This window comes from Bombina bombina, chromosome 4 (genome assembly GCF_027579735.1).
Source record: "Bombina bombina isolate aBomBom1 chromosome 4, aBomBom1.pri, whole genome shotgun sequence".
Classification (NCBI taxonomy): Eukaryota; Metazoa; Chordata; class Amphibia; order Anura; family Bombinatoridae; genus Bombina; species Bombina bombina.
In genome coordinates this window covers 61,972,574-61,991,354 of record NC_069502.1, presented here as the reverse complement: position 1 = coordinate 61,991,354, position 18,781 = coordinate 61,972,574, and the positions used below count along the sequence as shown (strand labels likewise).

Below are 18,781 nucleotides of genomic sequence, written 5' to 3'. Positions count from 1 at the left end.
CCATATTATGGCTCAATGGAAAGAAATGATCTCTATACAGATTTATGAGCTGCTCAGGAGGTTCATCTGTCCAACAGATGACATTTCCCTTCTGTTACAAGTAGGGAGCATTGATGTCACTGCCATGCATAATCTACACACAATTCTTTACATGCTTAAAATACAGCACTTTAAAGACCAACAGTCCACTGCAAGAATCTGTGGACAACACTGCTTTAACAATGTTACAGCATATACATTATAAAATACTTCATGAAGAAAGCTACTGTGTCTGCAGCGCTCTCCACGCTGAGCGCCTCAGGCTGCCCACGGCAGAACGCTTTTTTATCATTGAGGTAATTTTAGCCAATGGCGTGCTAGCTATCCGGTATAATACCAGCTGGCCCGCGTGGCTATTGGCTAAGAGGTGTAAACGTTGCAGACAAATAAGGAACTTTCAGCATTAAGTATTTTATACCTTATGACTGAAAGTCCTATTTGTTGCACTGGTAAATCCTAGCGTTTCACAAACGCAAGGATTAAACTATCACTTTAACCTTTTTTCACACCCCTTAGCGAATATAACCTGCCCAGACAGTTGGCATTACCCCCATCTGACTTTGCATCACTGCAGTAGTGATCTGTTTTGATACTATTGCGGTTTTACTATTAAAAGTTGCACTCAGCACTATGTATTAAAACAAAGTATTTATACTGTTTTCTGTGACAAGTGTCCGTCTTATTTTTAACTCACACTGCTTGGTGCATGAGACATTGTAAACAGAGGAATCAGAGGAATCTGATCTTTCTCCATTATGAAGTTCATTAAAGTTTCATTAGTTACACAGACCTGGGTGCGCGCATGCCATTCTTATCTTCACAGAAAACAGAGGATACATTTTCTTCCGTTTACAGTATAGTAAGCTAAGCACGCACATTTTTATTTCCTCTCAAATACATACATATGACTTGACATTCGTTAAAAACCTAGGGGACAAAAAAAATTAAAAATCTAGTACATTACAAAAAAAAGCACACTAAAGCTAAAAACCTAAATGTCTGGCTTTAAAGGAAAAAAAGATTGTGTTTACACATGTGTAAGCTGTGAAAGAGGTCCTGGTTCTTTTGGCTCAATCAAGATCCAATCTCTTAGAAAGAAATCTCTCCTAAACCAACCCACAGGCAGCTGGTACATATTCAGCAGAGTATGGCACTGCCCTCCTTGAATAAAATCATCAATACTAAAATTATAGTTTCAGCTGCTTCCATCTTACTGGCTGACACTTCTAATCAGCAGCAGAGACAACTGGAACGACACTGACAGAGGCTTTCCACTTATATATTTTGCAACAGTCACAAATAGGAATCCGGGCTAAACAAACCTGCTGCATGTTTTATTAAAACTGCAAATCTACTAAAGCCTTTAAGTGTGGTAAATCGGAGTCGGATATATCCCAGTTCTCATTGGCAATCAAACCACCTGCCAGGCAGCAGCCCCACAGATGTGCACAGCTCTGGGCTGCATTCACGTGCTTGGTGACCACTTCATGAACATGTGTTTATATTCCACAAATAACTCTACAAGCTTTTGCCAATTCACAACCGTTTTAAAATGTTGTGCCTCTGTGTACGGATACAGATGGTCATGGTTCCTATGGAAACAGAGCCATTTCCCACCCTTGCATTGACCTCTTTTGGAGTTTTATAAATCCTACTCTAGGTCATTTTTTTCAGTGAGAAACTAACCAATTTTTTTTCCAGCAGTCTGGGCAGATTCAAACTACACTCGTTATTTTATGTATATATCATGTCATGTGAGAAATCTACAACAAAAATTGTGAACTAATGCATATTTTTATGAAAATTTAGAAAAAAAACAAAGCTGTAAACAATAGTCTTTTTTATTCCCCCCTTAATGCTACAGTCAAAAGTAAACAGGCTAAGTTACAGTGGGTCACCTGATTACTGATTTTATTGGGCTGTATTGTTGGGGCACAGAGGTGGCATGGCAACAAGGTATTTGTGAACCCGTAACCTACAGTGTGTTTTGAACCTATGAATTGAAACCTTTTGCTTAATTGCACACTTTTACATTTACAGATGTTGAAATGTTCATGTTCAAAGAACATTCTGGTTGCGTTAGAGCTTATTCGTAAATAAAAAAAAAATACAAAACAAAAAAGTGGTTTGTGCATGCATGTGCATAGACAGAACATTCTGGGTAACCTTAAAGGGAAAATGAACTGTACAGTTTTCTTCCCAATGATCCATTTCCTGTTGGAGTATATTATCTTGTTTACAAATAGCTCATTTACCTTTATTTTGTTATTTGACAGATGAGTTTGCAGTCTCAGATGTCTAGCACTGCCAATTGGATCAGCAGCGGTTTCTGCTCAGGACCTAAACACACAGTAGTGCAGGGTCAATAGCCGTAAAATGACACACTCTCTATTATGGCCCTTTTGGGAGTTGATTGTTTAATGTCCAGAAAGACTAACAAAAATAAAAAAAGTAAAGTTTTAATGGTATGAAATGTTAATGATTACATAACATTTACATCCAACATAATAGCAATGCTAACGCATGTTGCTTTCTTACCTTAAAGAAACAGTCAAAACTAAACTGAATATGTAACGCTCCCATTCTTGCTTTGTTCTCTTTGGATCCTTTTGTTTAAAAGCATAACAAGGTAGTCTTGTGAGCACTACTGGGTGCTAGCTGTTAATCGGTGGCTGCACATATATATATATATATATATATTTTTTATCTTGACATTGGCTCACCCGTGTTCAGCTAGCTCCCAGTAGTGTGTTGCTGCTCTTGAGCCTACCTAGGATTACTCTTCAAAAATACTATACCATCAAAAAATGTAAGCAAATCTGACACAGAGCAAAGCAAATTTAAAGTGAAGGTCAATTTTCACGTGAAAGTGCCTGGTTTTTAAAAAAAAAAAAACTATTAAAAACAGGGGTATTTTCATTCATGAAAATTGATATTGCACCGGATTTTAAAAATACTTGCCTTTTTCTTCTGAAACGCTGGATTGCTGTTCTGAAACTATGCCCCCGCCTGCTTCTTCCTGGTTAACTTACCCACTCACGAAACCAGCTTCCTCCAATCACGGTGTTGCCTCAGGCAATGATTCCCCCAGGGGGAAGCCGTGATTGGAGGATGCTTTCATTGCTGACGTATGAAGAGGCTTGCGATGGGCTGGTGAATCGCTGAAGCGGCTTCAAAAAGAAAAAGGTATTTTAAGAAAAACGGGTGAAATTTAAGCTTTCATGAATGGAAGTGCCCATGTTTTTAATAGTATTTTTAAAAACCGGGCACTCATTCTTGAAAGTTTACCTTCACTTTAATAACAGCAAGTAAATTGGAAAGTTGTTTAAAATGATATGCTATATCTGAATCAAGTTGCATTTTGACTTTAATCTCCTTTTAAACCATTTGATTTAGAAAGTATTCATCTCGCATTTTCAAAACTCTCCCCAGTAGAGCTTAGGAAACAAAGATCCTGACATTCAAGGACAATTAGTAAACCTGATAAAAATACTGTTCTATATAGTAAGGCAACAGAACTATCAGCCTTATTCAAAACATCTTGTTTGGCTATTGAAAAACACAATTTATGCTTACCTGATAAATGTATTTCTCTTGTGGTGTATCCAGTCCACGGATCCATTACTTGTGGGATATTCTCCTTCCCAACAGGAAGTTGCAAGAGGACACCCACAGCAGAGCTGCTATATAGCTCCTCCCCTAACTGCCATATCCAGTCATTCGACCGAAACAAGCCAAGAAAGGAGAAAACCATAGGGTGCAGTGGTGACTGTAGTTTAAATTACAATTTAGACCTGCCTTTAAAAGACAGGGCGGGCCGTGGACTGGATACACCACAAGAGAAATAAATTCATCAGGTAAGCATAAATTGTGTTTTCTCTTGTAAGGTGTATCCAGTCAACGGATCATCCATTACTTGTGGGATACCAATACCAAAGCTAAAGTACACGGATGAAGGGAGGGACAAGGCAGGAACTTAAACGGAAGGTACCACTGCCTGTAAAACCTTTCTCCCAAAAATAGCCTCAGAAGAAGCAAAAGTATCAAATTTGTAGAATTTTGAAAAGGTATGAAGCGAAGACCAAGTCGCCGCCTTGCAAATCTGTTCAACAGAAGCCTCATTTTTAAAGGCCCAAGTGGAAGCCACAGCTCTAGTGGAATGAGCTGTAATCCTTTCAGGAGGCTGCTGTCCAGCAGTCTCATAGGCTAAGCATATTACGCTTCTTAGCCAAAAAGAAAGGTTGCCGAAGCCTTTTGACCTCTCCTCTGTCCAGAGTAAACAACAAACAAAGTAGATGTTTGACGAAAATCTTTAGTAGCTAGTAAGTAAAACTTCAAAGCACGGACCACGTCCAGATTATGTAAAAGACGTTCCTTCTTTGAAGAAGGATTAGGACACAATGATGGAACAACAATCTCTTGATTGATATTCTTAGTAGATACCACCTTAGGTAAAAACCCAGGTTTTGTACGCAGAACTACTTTATCTGTATGGAAAACAGATAAGGAGAATCACATTGTAAAGCAGATAACTCGGATACTCTACGAGCCGAGGAAATAGCCATCAAAAACAGAACTTTCCAAGATAAAAGTTTGATATCTATGGAATGAAGAGGTTCAAACGGAAACCCCTTGAAGAACATTAAGCTCCATGGAGGAGCAACAGGTTTAAACACAGGCTTGATTCTAACCAAAGCCTGACAAAATGCCTGAACGTCTGGAACATCTGCCAGACGCTTATGTAAAAGAATAGACAGAGCAGAAATCTGTCCCTTTAAAGAACTAACTGATAATCCTTTTTCCAACCCTCTTGGAGAAAAGACAATATCCTAGGAATCCTAACCTTACTCCATGAGTAATTCTTGGATTCACACCAATAAAGATATTTACGCCATATCTTATGGTAGATTTTCCTGGTGACAGGCTTTCATGCCTGTATTAAGGTATCAATGACTGACTCGGAGAAGCCACGCTTTGATAAAATCAAGCGTTAAATCTCCAGGCAGTCAGTCTCAGAGAAATTAGATTTGGATGATTGAAATGACCTTGTAATAGAAGGTCTTGTCTCAGTGGCAGAGTCCATGGTGGAAAGGATGACATGTCCACTAGGTCTGCATACCAGGCCCTGCGTGGCCACGCAGGCACTATCAAGATCACCGATGCTCTCTCCTGTTTGATTTGAATCAATTGAGCAAACACCTCCGGATGGAGTTCCCACTCCCCCGGATGAAAAGTCTGACGACTTAGAAAATCCGCCTCCCAGTTCTCTACACCTGGGATATGGATCGCTGATAGGTGGCAAGAGTGAGTCTCTGCCCCCCGAATTATCTTGGAGACTTCTAACATCGCTAGGGAACTCCTGGTTCCCCCTTGATGGTTGATGTAAGCCACAGTCGTGATGTTGTCCGACTGAAATCTGATGAACCTCAGGGTTGCTAACTGAGGCCAAGCTAGAAGAGCATTGAAAATTGCTCTCAATTCCAGAATATTTATTGGAAGGAGTTTCTCCTCCTGAGTCCACGATCCCTGAGCCTTCAGGGAGTTCCAGACTGCACCCCAACCTAGAAGGCTGGCATCTGTTACTATTGTCCAATCTGGCCTGCGAAAGGTCATACCTTTGGACAGATGGACCCGAGATAGCCACCAGAGAAGAGAATCCCTGGTCTCTTGATCCAGATTTAGCAGAGGTGACAAATCTGTGTAATCCCCGTTCCACTGACTGAGCATGTATAGTTGCAGCGGTCTGAGATGTAGGCGCGCAAATGGTACTATGTCCATCGCCGCTACCATTAAGCCGGATTACTTCCATGCATTGAGCCACCGAAGGGCGCGGAATAGAATGAACACGGCAAGAGTTTAGAAGCTTTGATAACCTGGATTCTGTCAGGTAAATCTTCATTTCTACAGAATCTATCAGAGTCCCGAGGAAGGAGACTTTTGTGAGTGGGGATAGAGAACTCTTCTCCTCGTTCACCTTCCACCCATGTGACCTGAGAAATGCCAGGACTATGTCCGTATGGGACTTGGCAATCTGAAAGTTTGACGCCTGTATCAGGATGTCGTCCAGATAAGGGGCTACTGCTATGCCCCGCGGCCTTAGGACCGCCAGAAGCGACCCCAGAACCTTTGTAAAAATTCTTGGGGCTTTAGCTAACCCGAAGGGAAGAGCCACAAATTGGTAATGCCTGTCTAGAATGGCAAACCTTAAGAACCGATGATGATCTTTGTGTATCGGAATGTGAAGGTAAGCATCCTTTAAATCCCCTGTGGTCATGTACTGACCCTCCTGGATCATAGGTAGGATGGTCCGAATAGTTTCCATTTTGAAAGATGGAACTCTGAGGAATTTGTTTAAGATCTTTAGATCCAAAATTGGTCTGAAGGTTCCCTCTTTTTTGGGAACCACAAACAGATTTGAATAAAATCCCTATCCCTGTTTCTTCCCGAGGAACTGGATGGATCACTCCCATAACTAGAAGGTCTTGTACACAGCGTAAGAATGCCTCTTTCTTTATATGGTTTACAGATAATCGTGAAAGGTGAAATCTCCCTTGTGGGGGGGGGGGGGGGGGGGGGAAGCTTTGAAGTCCAGAAGATATCCCTGAGATATAATCTCCAACGCCCAGGGATCCTGAACATCTCTTGCCCACGCCTGGGCGAAGAGAGAAAGTCTGCCCCCTACTAGATCCGTTACCGGATAGGGGCCGTTCCTTCATGCTGTCTTAGAGGCAGCAGCAGGCTTTTTGTCCTGCTTGCCTTTGTTCCAGGACTGGTTAGGTTTCCAGGCCGGCTTGGGCTGAGCAAAAGTTCCCTCTTGTTTTGTAGCAGAGGAAGTTGATGCTGCACCTGCCTTGAAGTTTCGAAAGGCACGAAAATTAGACTGTTTGGCCCTTGATTTGGCCCTGTCCTGAGGAAGGGCATGTCCCTTACCTCCAGTAATGTCAGCAATAATTTCCTTCAAACCAGGCCCGAATAGGGTCTGCCCCTTGAAGGGAATGTTAAATAGTTTAGACTTTGAAGTCACGTCAGCTGACCAAGATTTAAGCCATAGCGCCCTACGCGCCTGGATGGCGAATCCAGAATTCTTAGCCGTTAGTTTAGTCAAATGAACAATGGCATCAGAAACAAAAGAATTAGCTAGCTTAAGTGCTGTAAGCTTGTCAAGTATTTCAGTCAATGGAGTAGTTGTCTGTAAAGCCTCTTCCAGAGACTCAAACCAAAACGCCGCAGCAGCAGTGACAGGAGCAATGCATGCAAGGGGCTGCAGGATAAAACCTTGTTGAATAAACATTTTCTTAAGGTAACCCTCTAATTTTTTATCCATTGGATCTGAAAAAGCACAACTGTCCTCGACAGGGATAGTAGTACGCTTTGCTAAGGTAGAAACTGCTCCCTCCACCTTAGGGACCGTCTGCCATAAGTCCCGCGTGGTGGCTTCTATTGGAAACATTTTTCTAAAAATAGGAGGGGGGGGGGGGGGAAACGGCACACCGGGTCTATCCCACTCCTTAGAAATAATTTCAGTAAACCTTTTAGGTATTGGAAAAACATCAGTACACACCGGCACTGCATAGTATTTATCCAGTCTACACAATTTCTCTGGCACTGCAATTGTGTCACAGTCATTCAGAGCAGCTAAAACCTCTCTAAGCAATACACGGAGGTTCTCAAGCTTAAATTTAAAAGTAGAAATATCCGAATCAGGCTTCCCCGAGTCAGAAATGTCACCCACAGACTGAAGCTCTCCTTCCTCAGCTTCTGCATATTGTGACGCAGTATCAGACATGGGCCTTAAAGCGTCTGCATGCTCTGTATTACGCCTAATCCCAGAGCTATCTCGCTTTCCTCTGAATTCAGGCAGTTTGGCTAATACCGCTGACAGTGTATTATCCATGACCGCCGCCATGTCCTGTAAAGTAATCGCTATGGGCGTCGATGTACTTGGCGCCATTTTAGCGTGAGTCCCTTGAGCGGGAGTCAAAGGATCTGACACGTGGGGAGAGTTAGTCGGCATAACTTCCCCCTCGTCAGAATCCTCTGGTGATAAATTTTTTAAAGATAAAAACTGATCTTTATTGTTTAAAGTGAAATCAATACATTCTCATATGGGGTTCCACCATGGCTTTTAAACATAATGAACAAGGAGTTTCCTCTATGTCAGACATGTTTGTACAGACTAGCAATGAGACTAGCAAGCTTGGAAAACACTTTAAATCAAGTTAACAAGCAATATAAAAAACGTTACTGTGCCTTTAAGAGAAACAAATTGTCAAAATTTGAAAAACAGTGAAAAAAGGCAGTTAAACAAACGAAATTTTTACAGTGTATGTAACAAGTTAGCAGAGCATTGCACCCACTTGCAAATGGATGATTAACCCCTTAATGCAAAAAACGGATTAACAAAACAAAAAAGACGTTTTTAAACAGTCACAACAGCTGCCACAGCTCCACTGTGACTTTACCTTCCTCAATACACGACTTTTGAAGCCTTTAGAGCCCTTCAGAGATGTCCTATAGCATGCAGGGAACTGCTGAGGGAAGCTGAATGTCTCTGTCTGTAATTTTAACTGCGCAAAAAAGCGCTAAAATAGGCCCCTCCCACTCAAATTACAACAGTGGAAAGCCTCAGGAAACAGATTCTATGCAAAAATCAAGCCAGCCATGTGGAAAAAAATAGGCCCCAATAAGTTTTATCACCAAAACATATATAAAAACGATTAAACCTGCCAGCAAACGTTTTATATAGTAGATTGATAAGAGTACATATCTCTGATAGTAAGCCTGATACTAGTCGCTATTAAATCACTGTATTTAGGCTTAACTTAAATTAATCCGGTATCAGCAGCATTTTCTAGCAATTCCATCCCTAGAAAAACTTAAAACTGCACATACCTCATTGCAGGATAACCTGCACGCCATTCTCCCTCTGAAGTTACCTCACTCCTCAGACATATGTGAGAACAGAAGTGGATCTTAGTTACTTCTGCTAAGATCATAGAAAACGCAGGCAGATTCTTCTTCTAAATTCTGCCTGAGATAAAATAGTACAACTCTGGTACTATTTAAAAATAATAAACTTTTGATTGAAGAAAAAACTAACTATATTTCACCACTTTCCTCTTACTACCTCCATCTTTGTTGAGAGTTGCAAGAGAATGACTGGATATGGCAGTTAGGGGAGGAGCTATATAGCAGCTCTGCTGTGGGTGTACTCTTGCAACTTCCTGTTGGGAAGGAGAATATCCCACAAGTAATGGATGATCCGTGGACTGGATACACCTTACAAGAGAAAACAATTGCAGCAAACTCCACCTACTACTTGCCTTTTTTGTCTGAGCCAATGTGGGCTTGAGTCTGCACACAAGGCTTGCCACAGTCATAATGTTAGTATAAAGTACATTTTTTTTGCAGTCTGCTATCTGTTAAAGCCAATTAGGCACAGATATGTAGTAGCGTTAGTCTTGAGTACTCTAAGAATTAGGAAGTACAATTTTAGAGCTAAATCACACTAAAAGGGCGAAAATAAATATTACAACATTGTTGTTTTTCTACTCATAACAAAACATTTTATATTAAAATCAATGTGTTTTCTGTCCCTTTAAGACTAGTTACGAGTCTTGGGATAAGAGGGGAAAAATACAAAGAACAGTAGAAAGGTACAAAATGTTTCAAATATTTATGGCAGGGCACACCTAGAAAATGTGCCCCGGCACAGGCACTTTGGCTAGGAGAAGGAACAGGTTTATATCAGTAGTTATCTGCCACTTATCTTACCAACCCTTTGACTCAAATTTGCACTGACAGAGACAACATAATTCAAACTACAAACCTGGCCTTAGGAGTCGGAAATGTATGAAGTAATCAAGGGGTAAAATTGCTTATGTTTTACAAAACAGTCATTTAACCATCTGAATACACAGTTTATGTTACAGGCACAATCACAATATTTATATATATATTATATACATACATATATATATATATATATACATACACACAGATAAAAAAACAATGAGGTATTTATTACAGGAAATCAATGAGTATATGTCCATGGTATGTTATATTTCAGGCGATCAATAGATTAAATCATAACAATTTGTGTAATAATGTAGATATAAGTAATCAGAATGGGAGGGACTCTCACTACATAGTTCCACAGCTAACCGATCTGATAAAACATGTATGGTGTTAATTTAAAACAGAAAGCTACACTCAACACAAAAACAGATATTTATTAATATGTGAAGGAACACACAAGGAGAAAAATAAACAACATACTACAAAACTAACACCAGATTTCACAACGTGGTTTACCACTACTAAAACAGCTATAACCCATGCGGAGGTGACTGAACTGCAGACTAGTTGTCACAACAGGACATGTGAGAAGACACAAACAGCTTTATCTCACTGTTCTACAGATAAACCAAACAGAGCAGTAAGGTCAGACTGAAGCTGTGTAACATAACTTCATTTATACACCACAACTTGGCACACTATGGACATGATATTCTTGTTTGCATTCAAACAAATGTAACGTAAGGCACATTACATTTATAATTAGACTGCTAGTAACATATCAGGGGGATAAAAATCAATGATTTAAAAAATAAAATATATTGGATTTTTTTTTACCTTTTAATGCCTGCTTTAGCGCCGTTAGGACGGAATAGAACATCCTAGCCATTTTTCTGTCCTGAAGCCAACAGCGCTTTCTGAATGCGATCGCATTCTGGAGGGCGTGCCTAGTGCCATAGGGAGGCCCCCCTAACCCGATCCCATAACTGAAATCTCGCGATCTAACTAAAAGATAGTTTCTATTTAAGATACATTATAATCCAAAAGGTTATTCATCATGAAATATAGATTTGTTTTAAATTTTATAGCAAGATGCTGTATATTATTGGCTGTAATGTTATATTTTTGTAAATGAATTCCATTAATCCATTCACAATGTCATTCTCTCCCCAAAGGGTTCTGTCAGATTATTTTGGACAATTTTTCTACCTTGAAGATATTATCACATATTATTGGTTTTATAGTTCTCACAACTGTGAGTTTGTGTCTGCAGAAGTAACATGCCTCTTCTTCACAGCAAAATGTTATAAAATCAACAGAGTTGATAAATAGACCTTAAAGTGCCCGATCGCACCATTAAACTGAATGTAGCTCGCTACCGTTACCAGACTGGGCTACATTCAGTTTAATGGCGCGATCGGGCGCACTGTGACTAGGCAGCATGCCCTATGCGCTAAGGTAAAAAACAGACCCACTCAGAGACAGGAGCGGCAGTCTGTAAAATTCAATTTCGTAGGTAGATATCTCTGAAATACTTTGCTTTAGAAAACTGCCGCTAGGCTAATGTTATATAATTCTGTACTATGTGCACAATTATATAACATTATTTGGTGGGTTTACTGGCCCTTTAAAGGGATATAATCATGAAAGAATTTGTGGGTTTCAGATAGAGTATACAATTTACAGATTTCAGATGTATTTCTATTATCAGATTTGCTAAATCTCTTGGAAGCCTTTGTTGAAGGAGAGCAATGCTCTACTGGGGCCTAGCTAAATGCATTGCTGAGACAGCGACAAGCAGCTAGCTGACAGAAGTGCATTGCTTCCGAGTCTACCTATGCAGCTTTTTCAACATTGGATTCCAAGAGAACAAAGCAAATTAGAAAAGAGAAGTCAATTGGAAAATTGTTAAAAATTGCATTTTCTTTCTGAATCATGAAAGTTCATTTTTTACTTTACTGTCCTTTTAATGCCATTGCTCCCCTTTAAATCTATGTACCCAGAATCATACTAAGTTTTACTAAGAATCTCACTGAATAGACTATTGTAGATCTGCACAAGAACCTAAGTGTGAGGAGGGAGGGGCAAGCATTAAAAATGAAAAATCTAGTTATACCTGTTCAAAAGTGAATTGATTTGACTAATCACTTGAACTATACTAGTACTTTCAAAGTTGCATTTGTAAAGTATTATGCATGTTCATGTGATATTAGACATATTATAACTGTACTACAGGCAGCAAAATAACTCCTTTGACCTTGAAGAGAACTTAGATCTAGGACTCGAGCCCAGTGCAGGGGCCTTTTTTATCATCATCTGGCTGACAATGCTAGTGACACTAGGCCACTACCTCTGGTGCTTGTGCCCTAGCCAGGCCACTGTTTGAAAGGACATTAAACAGTTGCAGCTATCATTTTGGTCAAACGTCTTATTTGCTCTGACATCAAGTGCAGAACACTTCTTCAACATATGTGCCTTTAACTTTATTAACTACTAATTAATCTTTGGAAGTAGGCTCCATAGCTTCTGGTAATAGCCCCACAAAGGGGCTTGGGTCAGTACAGGAAGTGGGCAGGAGCCAACAAGTGCACAGAGAATAGGTTTTCAATAAAGCACTATATTTGTCATATTTTGATTTTGGTTCTTTAAAATAAAATAAAAAGTATAAAATTCAATATGTTTGTTTATCAGTTTGACACGAAAAAAAGTGTTTTTATTGCCTTCTGACTTACAATAAAAATATTTTTAACCACATAGCTGAAAACAAATAAAAAAGTCACAACTGTAAGGTAGTGCAAAGGAATGACTACCAAGCGTGAGGAGGGAGAGGCAGGTAGTAAAAAAGAAAGTGAAACCTATAATGTTATGGTTTTAGTTAAAGGGACACTGAACCCAATTTTCTTTCTTTCACGATTCAGATAGAGCATGAAATTTTAAGCAACTTTCTAATTTATACTTATCAATTTTTTCTTTGTTCTCTTGCTATCTTTATATGAACATCATGATTGTAAATCTTAGCAGCCAGTCCATTTTAGGTTCAGCACCATGGATAGTGCTTGCTTATTGGGGGCTTCATTTAGCAACCCAATAAGCAAGCATTACCCAGGTTATCAACCAAAAATGGGCCGGTTCCTATGCATCACATTTCTGCTTTTTTTAAATAAAGATAGCAAGAGAATGAAGAAAATGTATAATAAGAGTAAATTAGAAAGTTGCTTAAAAGTGCATGCTCTATCTGAATCATGAAAGAAAAATTTGAGTTTAGTGTCCCTTTAAATAAAACTATTTAAATGATTATGAGTAACAATTAGTTTTCTCCTTCAAATAAAGTACAGCAGAAAGGTTGTTCAGATATCAATTATTAACTTATTAAACTAGAGTCAGAAAATTGCATCTTACTGACTAGTGATTTAAATTGATTTAATTCAAACCCAACCCTGCTAAATAGGGTTAGTTATGTGTGATATCCGGCACATATAATCCCAGCAGTGTTATCCGGCACATAATCATGGTGATGATATCCGGCACATAATCATGGTGATGATATCCGGCACATAATCATGGTGATGATATCCGGCACATAACCATGGTGATGATATCCGGCACATAACCATGGTGATGATATCCGGCACATAACCATGGTGATGATATCCGGCACATAACCATGGTGATGATATCCGGCACATAATCATGGTGATGATATCCGGCACATAATCATGGTGATATCTCACATTCAACTTATAACTGGAAATCATACAGCGTGACATCAACATTGAACAACTATAGTAAGTAAAGGAATTCCTGAGGCGCTAAGAATAAACACTATTACTCACATGCTGGGAGAGTAAACCTAATCAAACAGAGCAAGAAATGTGATCATGCCTGTAGTAGTAGTAGTGTAGTGACAGGCATCACCGGGGCTTCACTTGATGCGCAGTGACGTCACGCACAATGACGTGATGACATCACCGCGCAACTTTATTTATACTTAATGTTAAGTAGAAGAAGAGGGGGCATGCTGCTTAGAAGCCTGTATCTCAGGCATCTAAGCAGCTACAGACCCCCAAGACCCACTGTTGGAAAGGTAATCGTCTAACCTTTCCAACAGTGTAAGTCTTGGGGTCTGCAAAAAAAATTCAAAAATAAAATAAACTTAGAAAATATTAGCACCCAGGTGGGAAAGTGCTTAGCACTCAAAGGGTTAAAAAAATGGAACTTTAGAATGTAAAAAAAAAAAGAAAAAAAGTACAAGCAGCAGTGTTTTGCTGCTTTGCAAAGCAAGCATGCAGCTTACAAATATTACTCTTTAAAATACTGCTTAAAGGGCCATTATAGTGAGAAAATGACATGCTCTGATTTGTTTTTTTTTATCACTAGCGATGCTGCAAAGCTATGTGTTTAACAAAGGGGTTAAACACAAACAGAAATTGCTGCTCATCCAATTGGCAGTGCTAGTCACACAACCCATCTGTACAACTAAATACAAAATCCATTTCATGCACCATCTAACCATGAGTGCTGCCATTATGGAACCTAGGTTTCACTGCAACTATCTGAAGTAGGGCTGTGGCACATGTGCAAACACATCAGCACTGCAATGTAGTGAAAGGATTTCAACATGGCATGACATGTATTTAGTGTTTAATGTCCCTTTAACCCCTTTGTGAGAGTTAAAAACAGCTCTGCAGCATTGCTAGTAAAACACTGACATGCTCATGAATTAGAGCATGTTTTATCACTAGAATCACCCTCTAATAGTACGCTAGACTATACCTTAGACTGAATTCCAATTGGGGGCTCTGAAGGTGACCCCTAAGCCCCAAGATCGATAAATACACACACACAGAAACATTACACCCCTTCCCAAGTGACAAGCTGATTTTAGCTTAGGGATGCAACAAGTCACAAAGCATAGCCCTCCCCAAGAGGCACTGTCCAAGGTTCACTCAGAATATAAATAACTGCAGTGTGAACATTCTATTTCTTGTCCTCTTATAAATAGCTAATTTGCTAGGATTTGGATGGGTACTTTGAGCTTCAGTGAATCACTTTATAGGAATGGAAAGTTTTGTGATACTAGAGAGGTCTGTGCATCCTCATAATGCAGATAACAGAGTGTACACTGGCAATAATTGACTTTGCTATGTTATTCTCTATAATAAATTCACCAAAGAATAGAAAAATGAGTCAGCATTAGTTTAGGCAAATCGGCAGCATAAATTAAAAGGGACATGAAAGTCAAAATCAGACGTTCATGGTTCAGATTTAGCGAGACTTGCTTCTATTATCAAATCAATTTTGTTTTATTTGTATCAATTAACTACTGGGAGCTAGCTGGTGATTGGTGGCTGCACATACAGGTCTCACCGTACGTGTTTAGTTAGGTCCCAGTATTGTATTAAGGATATAGAATGGACTGTAACCCCAGAGGCAGAACTTTTTTCACTTTCTGTGATGACATTTTTCTTAGTCAAAATTTTTCAGCAGGTCATTTTGAAATGAAAGTGAAAGTCAAATCCTAGCTTTGTACAAACGCTAGGACTGACTATTGAAACAAATAAAGGGCACTTTCATTTATGAAGTATAAGATACTTAATGTAGAAAGCTCCTTTATTTGTTTCAACCGATCGCCGTTCTTAGCTGCTACAGCAGCCCACAGCTAAAAAATGTTTTTGCTAAGAGGTGGCATTTTCACCTCTTAGCCAATAGCCGTGCGGTAAATCCGGCTTGGCGCCCATGGGAGTCGGATTTACCGCACGGCTATTGGCTAAGAGGTGAAAATGCCACCTCTTAGCAAAAAAAAAAAAAAAAAATTGTCGTGGACTGCTGTAGCAGCTAAGAACGGCGATCGATTTATTTGTTTCAATCGATCGCTATAGGGATAAGACGAGCTATGAGAGTTTTATTCATGAAATGGTTAGTATATACTTATCTTCAGATATATTTCACTAGGAACGCTATAGGGATAAGATCTGAAGCTCCAGTCTCCATTTTCAGCAATTGATTGACAGATGAATCATCTGCAATCAACTAATCGTTGTTCAGCCCCTTTGCACAAATGTCACTGCCCGGGGGGAAACAACAATCTGTTGAGGGATGTTCAGGGATGCATACAACCTACACTAACCTTTCTATATACCGTTTCCTCCCCTCCATTGTTATCCCCTTGAACCCCCTTAGCATGTAAGCCTAAGAGCCATGCTGTTTGGAGATCACCTTTAGAGCTGACTACAACAGTGTGACTCTTGGCAGGGCCCTCTACCCATCTGATCCCTAAAAATGTTTCCTTATATTCCGCCTATGTTTATAGCGCTGCAACATCTGTTGGCGCTCTACAAATAAACGATAATAATAATATATAACTAACATGTTAAAACATTTTCTTTTTTGTACATTTAACATAGGAACTAGAGAATGAGAGAATAGAGAGAAACTGGAAAGAGTTGATTTTGACAGCATGGTTTCTGGCACACAATTTTCCAACTTCATTAAAAGGGACAGTAAAGTCATAATTAGACATTCATGATTTAGACAGAGAATACAGTTGTATACAAATTTCCAATTTATTTCTATTTATTTTTTTCCTTCTCTTGTTATCATTTGCTGAAAGGTTTATCTAGCCAAGCTCAGGAGCAGCAACAACCTAGGTTATAGCAGCCGATTGGTGGCTGTGTGTGTGTAATATATATATATATATATATATATATATATTCTCCACACATACAGAGAAGTGCACTCACAGGAACGAACAACAAGCTCAATACCATTGTTAGCCTGTTCTATGGCGATTTACCACCTGGGTGCAGCTTCTTTTAGCCCAGTAATGCTTTTTACAGAGTAGAACTTTCCTGTAGTATATCAGTCTGATCTCGCCTATTACGGTCAGTCCAGCGCCAAAATACCAGGCAATTCCTCTCTGAACAAGGAACACAGCAACCCCATACGATCGTTTCGGCCTTCATTGGGCCTCGTCAATGAAGTGTAGCAGTATTCCTCTATTATGTCCCTTTAAAATTGTATATTCTAACTAAATCATGAAAGAAAATGTTTGGGTTTCCTGTCCCTTTAATACGAAGAGAGTCAACTCCCTTATGTTATTGTGACCCTTCACTAAAGGACAGAGATCGGGTTGCAACGTATACCATCTCTGTAGAAAAAACACAAGAACTGGATAAAAAAAAAATATTCTATGAATGTGAACACCCAAACAACAACAAAAAATAATAATTGCATAATTTAACAAACATATTTAATGATAATTTGCCCAATAAACTTTTTTTTAATATTAGTACATTTTTCCTTACTTTTGGCTAAAATTTTAGCCATGTGGTGCACTCATTAAAAAGCACCTGGGGAGAATATATATATATATATATATATATATATATATATATATATATATATATATATATATATATACACACACACACACACCACAACATAAGCAGGGAACCAGCACAGTAATTTTCAACTGCTGGGGTGCGCTTCAAAAGTATTCACATAACATTAGTAATAAAGAAGGCACTCTCTGTTTACAATTGTGTTTATTGGTAAACATTTTCGGGGTCTGAGGACGGGGGAGACCCCGAAAACGTTTACCAATAAACGCAATTGTAAACGGAGATTGCCTTCTTTATTACTACTGTTATATATATATATATATATATATATATATACACACACATACTGTATATCCTACATAGGCTAACCATCCACATTCACTGAAAAATGGAGAAAGAGAGTAGTTTTAGTTAAAGGGACGTTGTACACTAGATTTTACTTTGCATACATGTTTTGTAAATGATCTAATTATATAGCCCATCTGGGAGTGTTTTTGTAACAATCTATATTTTTGCTTTTTTTTTTTTTTTTTTTTAATAACATTGTGCTGATTTTCAGACTCCTAACCCAGCCCCAAAGTATCATATTTAGACTCAAGTCTACAGACTCCTTCTTGCTCCTGTTTGTGTAATGGGACTTTTCATATGCACGGAAGGGTCTGTTCTTGCAGTTTTCTCAGCACCTTTCAGTGGGTGTCCCAGCCTAACCTCACCTACAGTACTAAGTTTCTAATGAGTTTTTAAAAGGTGTTATACTGGATTTTTAGATCTTTTGTGCATATTCTTTATAGCAGTGTCTATAACATGAAGTTATATGAAAATGTGTGTTTACTGTCCCTTTAAAACCTCTTTAGAGCAGAGCTACCTATTAGTAAATCTAGAGGAATGTGACACACTATACACCACAAGGCACGTTTAGGAGTGCATGACACACACAGCTGGTACACATGCAAGAATACAATATTATAGCACACCAGGAGTCGTCTCATTCAATACTGGGTGTGACAGAGACCTTCACCGGACACAGACTCCTTTACACACACGGTACCTACACGGTAGCCCCCTCACCTTGTACTTATCAAAGCCTGCCAACTGCTCGGGCGTCACGTACTCACAACACCAACCCATGGCGGCAACAGCTGTGGGGGCACGAGACCGGGCGCAAGGCAGCAATGCGAAGGTGGGACAGCGTGAGAGACCCCAGCGCGAGGCGGATAGGGCTGCAGCGATTGGGTGAGCAGGCTGCGCGTGCGGCCAACAAGAGGGAGGGAAGCGAAGCCTACTGACGTCACGTGCCGGTGCCTACGTCGCGTAGTAAGAGAGGACGCCGCGTGTGACAGGGAGCCTGAGGTAGGCGCGGCCGAGATCGGCTGATTCACAGCTTGTTGCGGTGACATGGGCTACGCCCACCCGGACACTGCCCTCGGCGACGTCAGGAGGTGACTTTAGGTTAGTTAGTAGTCGGCGGCATGAGGGCTGGATATCACCGGGATCGCTATGTACATGCGCTTCTTTAGCAGTGTGGCGGCCTCCCAAGTTGTCCAGCGTTGTGTGTACGCTAGTGTAGCAACTAGTTTTGTGACTAGTGCTTCAGTAGACCGCAG

At 39.7% G+C, this 18,781-nt stretch overlaps 1 protein-coding gene across 1 annotated transcript in view; it reads right to left on the bottom strand.

Moving 5' to 3' along the window:
• SELENOI (selenoprotein I) overlaps positions 1-18,448 on the bottom strand; it is a gene marked incomplete in the record, with an annotated part of 159,067 nt that extends 140,619 nt beyond the window's left edge. The window contains 1 exon segment of the mRNA XM_053709491.1: positions 18,246-18,448. Within this exon segment, the coding sequence (XP_053565466.1) occupies positions 18,246-18,305 (60 nt within the window).
• Between the last annotated feature and the right edge of the window lie 333 nt (positions 18,449-18,781).